The sequence below is a fragment of the Moschus berezovskii genome, chromosome 17 (genome assembly GCF_049115385.1).
Source record: "Moschus berezovskii isolate FMDL1 chromosome 17, NW_MosBer_1.0, whole genome shotgun sequence".
Classification (NCBI taxonomy): domain Eukaryota; kingdom Metazoa; phylum Chordata; class Mammalia; order Artiodactyla; family Moschidae; genus Moschus; species Moschus berezovskii.
The window spans coordinates 46555684-46567052 of record NC_142476.1 but is presented as its reverse complement, the minus strand read 5'-3'; the positions used below and the strand labels follow the sequence as shown (position 1 = coordinate 46567052).

The 11369-nt window shown below is 42.3% G+C and overlaps 1 protein-coding gene across 6 annotated transcripts in view; it reads right to left on the bottom strand.

The window, feature by feature from the left end:
• Positions 1 to 298: 298 nt before the first annotated feature.
• Positions 299 to 11369, bottom strand: part of PER3 (period circadian regulator 3) — a 78796-nt gene continuing 67725 nt past the window's right edge. For 5 of the 6 annotated variants that reach the window (XM_055419467.2, XM_055419470.2, XM_055419471.2 and 2 more), the window contains 3 exons: positions 5228 to 5411; positions 4526 to 4676; positions 299 to 3105 (listed from right to left, as the gene is read on the bottom strand). In XM_055419467.2, the coding sequence (XP_055275442.2) occupies positions 2950 to 3105; positions 4526 to 4676; positions 5228 to 5411 (491 nt within the window). In that variant the 3' untranslated portion in view covers positions 299 to 2949. Of the gene's footprint in view, positions 3106 to 3401; positions 3545 to 4525; positions 4677 to 5227; positions 5412 to 11369 lie in introns of all 6 variants that reach the window. The other variant, XM_088845429.1, reaches the window with a different exon arrangement.

The window sequence follows — 11369 nt, the reverse complement described above, 5'->3', positions numbered from 1 at the left end:
ATTTGGGGCAAAGGTTTGTTCACGCAGTGCAAGAAAATTTCTCGAGCTTTACATGTACACTGTTTATTGTTTTTAAAAAAGACACCCGATTAAAATATTAATAACCATTGAAAACAGGGAAATCCACACAATGATAAACTTAGCTGATACAAAATTTCCATTTGGATTAAATTTACGTTTCGAGTTATGATGAAGTTGCACTTAATTGTAAAATTATTCCATTCACACAGCATCTGTTGTTCATAAATTCTGACCTCTTGTCCAACAAAACACAGCCTTCTGGTAACATTTATGTAAACATGGAAACCTATAGTACACATTTTTATTACCGACTTCTACAGGCATCAATACAAAAAGTTACTAAACTTGAACTATGGTTTATAGTTGGGTGGAGCCCCCGGGGTAGGGAGAAGCTGGCACTGTTGAGTTTTCTCTGCTCATCCCCAGAAGCAGAAGCATCATGGTCATTTCTAAATATACCACCTCAGCTATTTACCAAAACACCGATAACTGGTTTTATAGATCTGCTTACAACAAGCACCAATTTTAAATTGAGCCTAAATGTGTAGTAAGGCAAAGAAACAGTTAACTGTCAATAAAGCAAACATCCAGAAAGAAATCTGAAAGAGGGCTTGTACTAGAGAAGATCATGTTGAAAAGGTGCAAACGGACATACAGAATGGTCCTCTGCTCCGTGTCATTTCTGATTTACACAGGTTAAAAAGGTCATTAGCACAGAAGGCTGCAATGATTCTATCCATGACAATATCCAGGCTGGTTCACTGCTTAAAATTTGATTTTTCACCAAGGGCAAAAATATTACACAACTTGACCAAAGCAATGAGGGCTTCAGAAATCATTTAACAATCAAGATGGAGAAGAACAGGAGAGTTCTCTAAGCCTAAGATAGGAATATGGGCATGAAACGGCTTCAAGTGAGAAAATTCTAGAAAAGTCACAGTCATTGTTTCAAAGTGGTTCTGACAATTAAAGAAAGAAGTACCTTCTGGAAACTACAGCCAGCCCTTGTGATCAAGGTGGGAAGAGTTGGGGAGGGTAGAGAACTCTGGATGCAGAACCCACAGGTACAGAGGGCTGGTGATCCTTCCTGTTATAGAAGGGACGTGGAGTGTCCATGGATTTTAGTATCTGCGGGGGTCCTGTAACCAACTCCCTGCAGATACCAAGGGCCGACTGTTCCACTTTAGAAAGTAAATCTAAGCTGCGGGCTTGAGTCTCAGGTCAGGGTCCAGCAGCATCATGGATAGAAAGATCGATTCTCCTGATTATGATCATATGATTATAGCATTTTATAAAAAGCTATAAAACTTGAAAGGAAGAAGCATTTTCCTAAAAAACACAACAGCAGCAGAAGAAAAGTAAGTTAGTTTGTTGATTGTTATTTAAACGAGAAAAGGTTACTGGGGTCTTCATTTTCTTCTATTCCTGGTTCTGACCTGCACGGGTGTGAATTAGACACCATTTCTGGTTTGAGAAGGAATCATCAACTCTCTAAGAGGGCTGACTTATCAAGTGAACAACTCATGTGTTACTCAGGAGAACAACTGTAGCAGGCCCAGGAAGCCCTGATTTGGGGCAGATTTGGCACCCCCCTTGACTAGGGCCCTCCCAGAGACCCCTCACCCCTACTTAAGGGCAACACTCACTTTTATTTAGGGGCAAAGAGAAGACAGTGGCCATCAGACCTCTGGCAGGGATGGAGAGACCTCCTTTTGCATAAATTAGTTGAAAAAGAAAGAGTGAATTGTTAGTTTTGATAGGACAACATTTAAACACACACGCATAAGAACTTACATAACTTTAAAAACGTTTACAATCATTATTTAAAAATGTAAAAAGAGATGAGTTAGAAGGGGATTGAACTAGAAGCTCTTTTGTTTTTAACATTACACATGCAAAAGCTAATTTACACCCTTCAAGGAATAAGCCCACTGTAAGCTGATCGATTTTTTAAAATATATATTTATATATTTATTTACGGCTTGTTGGGTCTTGGTTGCTGCACGGGTTCTCCTCTAGTCATGGTGAGTGGGGGCCGCTCTCCAGCTGCGGTGCATGGGCTTCTCATTGTGGTGGCTTCTCTTGGTGTGCAGCACAGGCTCGAGGGCATGTGGACTTCAGTAGTTGTGGCTCCCAGACTCCAGAGCACAACAGGCTCAACAGTTGTGGAACACGAGCTCAGCTGCTCCATAGCATATGGGATCTTCCTGGATCAGGGATCAAACCCATGTCTCCTGCACTGGCAGGTGAATTCTTCACCACTGAGACACCAGGGAAGCCCAAGCTGATCTATGTTTAAGAGAAGACTTCCAGGATTTCAGTGGAAGGCAGAAAATCAAAAGGAAAAGCATCTCTAAGGATGAACGTCAAAGTTCAACCCTAGAACCCAGGAATTTCCAGGATACCAATGAGCAATACGTTTTCATACTGGTAAATGCTGGAGTGACCTGAGTTGTGAGAACTCCGGAGTGTTGGAGCTTAACTGTGGAGGCACGTGTCACCGTGTGAAGACCAGGTGAGGGAGGGCAACACACTTACGGAGACTGTCAGGAAAGGTATGTGACCTCTAGTGGGGATTTCTTCAAGTCTCTACTGGTGGGGCAGGAAATGATTCACAACAGAACAAAACCAATGAGGCTAATGTTTGGGCTTTTTCTTGCTATAATCCTAATTACAATTTATTTGGGGTGACCCCTGAAATGAAGTTTGGCTGTACACATACCTCTTTAGAGGTCATCCAATCTCATTAGAGGACAGCTAATAAACTAGAAAAAGAGTCTATTCGACAGTTTAAATACACTGGGGAAAAAGAGGAGTGAAAGAGTCTATATACAATGTCTGCTCAGGAAAATGATGTCTGCTAAAAAATCAAGAAGGGAAAGCCTTAACATTCAACGACAGCTTCTTGGTCACTTAAGCTGCAAGGGTTCAGAGAGAATCACAGGGAGGAGGAGCAGTCCAACAGGTCTGGAGAGGCAGTGTAGGTCCTTCTTCAGAGTCACTGGGCTGCTGCTTCTGTTGGATCGGGACCACGTGGTCTGCAGCATCACCAGCTGAGTCTCTGCATCCGCAGGTGACACAGCCCTCCAAAGGGGAACAAGAGTAGGTAGGTTAGTTGATGTCAAGTCATCTGCAAAGTTCTAAAGTCAGTAAAATGCCGGCCTAGCAACCTATGTCTAATTCCCCCACATAATTTATTTAATAAGACTATTATTTATTTATACTATATTTAACTAATTTATTTAGCTATATTGATTTAGTAAGACTATTTATACTTCATTCTTCATTATTAGAAGGTAAATGATGGTAAACATTTAAATACTTTTGCTTGAATTGTTCTGGGGCTCATTCTTCATATACTCTACCCACAGAAATCCTACCTCTGGCGTGGATCTAACATCTTGAGCTTGAACTCTTTTCAAACGTGCATGTGTATTTGACATGCAAATCTTATACTCTCCTCTCCAGTCAAGCAGGGATCAAACCAGGTGTGTTTATTCCTAATTGGACCATAACATTCCAACTGGTGGAAGGAAAAAACCACTTGGAGTCAAAAAGACCTGTATTTAAAATCCAATGAACTGTGTGAACTTACACAGTCATGTCTCGGTTTGTGCAGGGGGCTTGGCTCCAGAACCCTGAGGCTGTAAAAACCTATGGATGCTCATGTCCTTATATAAAATGACATAGTCCAATCAGCACTCAAGGGTTCCACATCCTTACCGGGATTGAAACTTGATCCATGATACACAAGGCCTCACTTTGTTGCTATTGGTAAAGTTGGGGTAATAACACCTCCCACAGAGGAAGTTGTGAGAAGTAAGGTTTCCAGTGGAAAAATGCAATGCATGGTGGGCCTTCTGTATCTGCATGCTCCACATCTAGATTCAACCAACCACAGATCCAAAACATTTGGGGATGAAAATGCCAGAAAGTTCTAAAAGGTACAACTTGAATTTGCCATGCACTGGCAACTATTTACATAGCGTGCACACTGAATTTATAACTATTTAAACAGCATTTACACTGGATTAGGTATTATAAGAAATCTGCAGATGATTTAGGATGTGTGGGAGGATTGCATAGTGAAGTAAAGTGAAAGTGTTGGTCTCTCAGTCGTGTCTTACTCTCTGTGACCCCAGGAACTGCAGCCCACCAGGCTCCTCTGTCCATGGAATTCCCCAGGCAAGAATACTGGAGTGGGTAGCCATTCCCTTCTCCAGGGGATTTTCCTGACCCAGGGATTGAACCCAGATCTCCTGCACTGCAGGGGGATTCTTTACTGTCTGAACCACCAGGGAAGCCTCAAGGAGGATGTGCACAGGTTACATGCACATACTATGATGTTTCACATGAGGGGCTTGAACATTGTGGATTCCGGAAGCTGCTGGGAGTCCTGAAACTAATCCCCTGCAGAAACCAAGAGACAAGGGTACAGCCAGAGCCCAGAACACTGCCCGGCACAAAGCCATCAGCATACAACAGCTGTTATGACTGTGCTTACCTGGGTGTCTATTTCCTGAGGGATTGCCTGGCGCTGAATCCAGGAATGCACATTGGCTATCTCCTCCCTTTGCCCTAGAGAAAACTGTGGCTGCTGCCATCTCATGCTTTCCAGCTTCTCTAGGTCTTCTTTCAGTACAATTTCTTTAACCCTGAAAACAAGTGGACAAACAAAAGCGTCACCATCCTAAATAAGGCACAGGGTTCTTGTCATCCAAGACCAACACTTCATTTTGGTTTGTAACATACTTCAAATCTCTCATTAAAGTATGATTTCATATCTCACGTAGAAAAAAAAACTGACTCATTTCTTTGTCAAGTTGGTAAAGCTAGATCTCTTTTTCTTGATGGAAAACACCTGCATAGAGTTTTAATGAGTCATATGGAAGAAACAGGTTTCCTTTAGGTCTTCTCTTCTTTTAGAATGAGAAAAAAAAAAAGTCCAGACTCTAAAAATAGTTCATGTACCTGTGAGCCATCTTGGAAAGCACTGCCTCTCTTTGTTTTCACCTTATGACATATAAATTTGTATCCACTTCCACCACAACCATTGTTTTAAGAAATCACTCACCATTTGACTCCAAATCAGTGAATCTGAAAATACGTATCTCTGAGGATATGTATAAAAATGTTAAAATCACTTTGCATTAAAAAAACACACAGAACACTTATATAAAGGTGGGTCTTCCAACATGCTTCTTACCTCTCAGGCACCTGATATGTCATTAGAATGCAGTCAGGTGTCTGCTTTATCATTCTCCAGATGGACTCTTCAGCTAACTTAGGAAATGTTTCTTTTTTCTGTACGTCCTGAGATTGCTGCCCATTTTGAGAGATTTCTGAAGAATCATCACTAGGAGCGAAGTTTATAATGCTGCCACTGCTTCCTATCAAAAATCAACAACAAAGAAAGCCAAATTAGAAAATACCCATCAGGGGCTGATCTGCCAAGCTGGTCCTCATTCTTCAAAGACCTGGGCGACTAGCTGGTAGTGGCCTTCAACACCCAGCCCAGCGTCATCCCAGGTCATCCCAGCCTCCCCGTTCCTCCATCTTTCCAAGATCGCCTTCTCAGTCTTCCTGAGCTGTCCGCTCCTCAAGGCCATACCGCCTTCTCATCATCACCCATTAACTGCTGCATCTCAGCAGCACCTCCAAAACCCCCAGCATCTCAGCTCCACTTTCTCCTTTGCTTGTTCAATTGTTCCAACAGCAAATCTGGAACAGAGCTTTAGTCATTCTGCTTAGAGCCCAAAGCCTATCACTCAGTAACACTCTACCATACCTGAGTCTTTTTCCCTTTAATTTCCCACAATATCAAAATGTCAACTCTGATAAAGCCATTTATTAATTCCATTCTTATCTGAACCCAAGTTGCCAAAAGCATAGAGAAGTCACATGGAACAGGGTACATCGGTTCTGCAGTATATGCATCATCACCAAAGGACCATCAGAAAGCCTGTAATCCTGGTACAGTTCTCTGGTCAGCGCACTATTTCCAGAGGGATTATCTTCTGATCCCCCATTTCCTTCCTCAGTCTCACTTATAAGGAAAGAAAAGGAAGCCATGAGAAATGAAATTCACTACCCTGACGCCAAAGACAAATTTACTCATATGTGCATTCTCTTTCCATTGCCCTCCGATTAAAACAGAGATGGGAGGGGGCTTCAAGGTGGGGAACACATGTACACCCGGGGTGGATTCATGTCAATGTATGGCAAAACCAATACAATACTGTAAAGTAATTAGCCTAAAATTAAAATTTTAAAAAATAAAAAAAAAAATAAAACAAAGAAACAAACAAAACAGAGAAGCCATCCATCCATGCCAAGGTCCCTTTACAGCTGCTATGGAGCCTTATAGATCATTCCTTTCCTGTCCTGCATCTAATTCTTCCAGGTCCTTCTCACTGACTTTGGAACAATTAAAACAAAACAAAGTACCTAATTAAAAAAAATAAGTGTATGGATAAATATAAAAGACATTTTTCCTCATTAGAAGAAAATCTCTTTGAAAGGTAATTATTTAAAGCCAAAAACAGCAACATTTTTACTGTGGGACTTGTAATACATGTTGAAGTAAAATGTATCACACATTTTACTTAGCACGAAAGACAAGAGGATGAAATGGAAGTACTCTGTTTTAAAGTTCTAAGACAAAAAGTGAAAGAACAGTGTAAACTGTGATAAGTAGAAGACATATGTATAAATCCTACAGCAAAGACTAAGGTAATTTTTTTTTAAAGGAAAAAAAGAATAGCTGAGAAGTCAACAATGGAGATAAAATAGAACTTTGGGGCTTCCCTGGTGGCTGAGCTGGTAAAGAATCCGCCTATAATGCAGGAGACCCAGGTTTGTCCCCTGAGTTGGGAAAATCCCTTGGAGAGGGAATGGCTACCCACTCTAGGATTCTTGCCTGGAGAATTCCATGGATGGAGGAGCCTGGAGGGCTACAGTCCATGGGGTTGCAAAGAACTGGTGTGACTGAGTGACTAACACTTTCATGTTCCTTCTATACCCATTTTACAGAGTTTTAAAATCACAGATGTTGAATCTTGTCAAATGTTTTTACCACATCTATTCAGATGATTCTTATCCTTTATCCTGTTAGCTACATTATTTCACCCTGATTGATCTATGGATGCTGAAACATCTTTCCTTCCCTGGAATAAATCTCACTTGGTCGTGGTTTAGTCACTAAGTTGTGTCCAACTCTTGCGACCCCATGAACTGTAGCCTGCCAGGCTCCTCTGTCCATGGGATTCACTAGGCAAGAATACTGGAGTGATCATAATGTATTTGCTAATATGTTGCTCAGCTGGTAAAGAATCAGCCTGCAATGCAGGAGACATGGGTTAGATCCCTGCGTTGGGAAGATCCCCTGGAGAAGGGAAAAGCTACCCACTCCAGTATTCTGGTCTGGAGAATTCCATGTATGTCCATGGAGTCACAAAGAGTCGACATGACTGAGCGACTTTCACAATTGAGGATTATTGTTTATCAGAGATAATTGGTCTGTAATTTTCTTTGTGTGTGTGCTGTCCTTGTCTGGTTTTAGCATCAGGTAACGCTAGTAAAGTCATGCTCAAAATTCTCCAAGCCAGGCTTCAGCAGTATGTAAACCGTGAACTCCCAGATGTTCAAGCAGGTTTTAGAAAAGGCAGAGGCACCAGAGATCAAATTGCCAACATCCGCTGGATCATGGAGAAAGCAAGAGAGTTTCAGAAAAACATCTATTTCTGCTTCATTGACTATGCCAAAGCCTTTGACTGTGTCGATCACAATAAACTGTGGAACATTCTGAAAGAGATGGGAATCCCAGACCACCTGATCTGCCTGTTGAGAAACCTGTATGCAGGTCAGGAAGCAACAGTTAGAACTGGACATGGAACAACAGACTGGTTCCAAATAGGAAAAGGTGTACGTCAAGGTTGTATATTGTCACCTTGCTTATTTAACTTATATGCAGAGTACATCATGAGGAACGCTGGGCTGGAAGAAGCACAAGTTGGAATCAAGATTGCTGGGAGAAATATCAATAACCTCAGATATGCAGATGACACCACCCTTATGGCAGAAAGTGAAGAGGAACTCAAAAGCCTCTTGATGAAAGTGAAAGAGGAGAGTGAAAAGGTTGTCTTGAAGCTCAACATTCAGAAAACAAAGATCATGGCATCTGGCCCCATCACTTCATGGGAAATAGATGGAAAAACAGTGGAAACAGTGTCAGACTTTATTTTTTGGGGCTCCAAAATCACTGCAGATGCTGATTGCAGCCATGAAATTAAAAGACACTTGCTCCTTGGAAGGAAATTTATGACCAACCTTGATAGTATATTAAAAAGCAGAGACATTACTCTGCCAACCAAGGTCCATCTAGTCAAGGCAATGGTTTTTTCCGTGGTCATGTATGGATGTGAGAGTTGGACTGTGAAGAAAGCTGATCGCCGAAGAATCGATGCTTTTGAACTGTGGTGTTGGAGAAGACTCTTGAGAGTCCCTTATACTGCAAGGAGATCCAACCAGTCCATTCTAAAGGAGATCAATCCTGGATGTTCACTGGAGGGACTGATGCTAAAGCTGAAACTGCAATACTTTGGCCACCTCATGCGACGAGTTGACTCACTGGAAAAGACTCTGATGCTGGGAAAGGTTGGGGGCGGGAGGAGAAGGGGACGACCGAGAATGAGATAGATGGCTGGATGGCATCACCGACTCTGTGGACATGAGTTTGAGTGACCTCCGGGAGTTGGTGATGGACAGGGAGGCCTGGCGTGCTGTGGTTCATGGGGTCGCGGAGAGTCGGACACGACTGAGCGACTGAACTGAACTGAACTGAACTGAATGCCAACAACACAAAAGAAGACTCTACACATGGACATCACCAGATGGTCAACACTGAAATCAGATTGATTATATTCTTTGCAGCCAAAGATGGAGAAGCTTGATACAGTTAGCAAAAACAAGACCAGGAACTGACTGTGGCTCAGATCATGAACTCCGTATTGCCAAACTCAGACTTAAATTGAAGAAAGTAGGGAAAACCACTACACCATTCAGATATGACCTAAATCAAATCCCTTATGATTATACAGTGGAAGTGAGAAATAGATTTGAGGGACTAGATCTGATAGATAAGAGTGCCTGATGAACTGTGGATGGAGGTTCGTGACATTGTACAGGAGACAGGGACCAAGACCATCCCCATGGAAAAGAAATGCAAAAAATCTAAATGGCTGTCTGAGGAGGCCGTACAAATAGCTGTGAAGAGAAGCGAAAAGCAAAGGAGAAAAGGAAAGATATAAGCATCTGAATGCAGAGTTCCAAAGAATAGCAAGGAGAGATAAGAAAGCCTTCCTCAGCGATCAATGCAAAGAAATAGAGGAAAACAACAGAATAGGAAAAACAAGAGATCTCTTCAAGAAACTTAAGAGATTCCAAGGGAACATTTCATGCAAAGATGGGCTCGATAAAGGACAGAAATGGTATGGACCTAACAGAAGCAGAAGATATTAAGAAGAGGTGGCAAGAATACACAGAAGAACTGTACAAAAAAGACCTTCACGACCAAGATAGTCACGATAACGTGATCACTGACCTAGAGCCAGACATCTTGGAATGTGAAGTCAAGTGGGCCTTAGAGAGCATCACTACGAACAAAGCTAATGGAGGTCATGGAATTCCAGTTGAGCTATTTCAAATCTTGAAAGATGATGCTGTGAAAGTGCTGCACTCAATATGCCAGCAAATTTGGAAAACTCAACAGTGGCCACAGGACTGGAAAAGGTCAGTCTTCATTCCAATCCCAAAGAAAGGCAATGCCAAAGAATGCTCAAACCACCGCACAATTGCACTTATCTCACATGCTAGTAAAGTCATGCTCAAAATTCTCCAAGCCAGGCTTCAGCAATATGTGAACCGTGAACTCCCAGATGTTCAAGCAGGTTTTAGAAAAGGCAGAGGAACCAGAGATCAAATTGCCAACATCCGCTGGATCCTGGAAAAGCAAGAGAGTTCCAGAAAGACATCTATTTCTGCTTCATTGACTATGCCAAGGCCTTTGACTGTGTCGATCACAATAAACTGTGGAACATTCTGAAAGAGATGGGAATACCAGACCACCTGACCTGCCTCTTGAGAAACCTGTATGCAGGTCAGGAAGCAACAGTCAGAACTGTACGTGGAACAACAGACTGGTTCCAAATAGGAAAAGGAGTACGTCAAGGCTGTATATTGTCACCTTGCTTATTTAACTTATATGCAGAGTACATCATGAGGAACGCTGGGCTGGAAGAAGCACAAGCTGGAATCAAGATTGCTGGGAGAAATATCAATAACCTCAGATATGCAGATGACACCACCCTTATGGCAGAAAGTGAAGAGGAACTCAAAAGCCTCTTGATGAAAGTGAAAGAGGAGAGTGAAAAGGTTGGCTTGAAGCTCAACATTCAGAAAACAAAGATCATGGCATTTGGTCCTATCACTGGGAAATAGATGGAAAAACAGTGGAGAAACATTGTCAGACGTCTTTTATTTTTTGGGGCTCCAAAATCACTGCAGATGCTGATTGCAGCCATGAAATTAAAAGACGCTTACTCCTTGGAAGGAAAGTTATGACCAGCCTTGATAGTATATTAAAAAGCAGAGACATTACTTTGCCAACCAAGGTCCGTCTAGTCAAGGCTATGGTTTTTCCCGTGGTCATGTATGGATGTGAGAGTTGGACTGTGAAGAAAGCTGATCGCCGAAGAATTGATGCTTTTGAACTGTGGTGTTGGAGAAGACTCTTGAGAGTCCCTTGTATTGCAAGGAGATCCAACCTGTCCATTATAAAGGAGATCAATCCTGGGGGTTCACTGGAAGGACTGGTGCTAAAGCTGAAACTGCAATACTTTGGCCACCTCATGCGACGAGTTGACTCACTGGAAAAGACTCTGATGCTGGGAAAGGTTGGGGGCGGGAGGAGAAGGGGACGACAGAGAATGAGATGGCTGGATGGCATCACCGACTCTGTGGACATGAGTTTGAGTGTACTCCGGGAGTTGGTGATGGACAGGGAGGCCTGGTGTGCTGTGATTCATGGGGTCGCAGAGAGTCGGACACGACTGAGCAACTGAACTAAACTGAATGACAACCTTGCAAAATGAGCTGGAAAGTGTTTCCCCCTCTTCAATTCTTTGGAAGACTTTGAAAAGTAGAGGTATTAAACCTTCTTTGAATGATTGCCATAGAATTCACCTGAGAAGTTGTCTGGTCCTTGACTTCTGTTTTTGGGGACATCTTCGATGACTATTTTACTCTCTTCACTAGTGATTGGTCTATTTGACTGGTCTGATGGTAGTGGG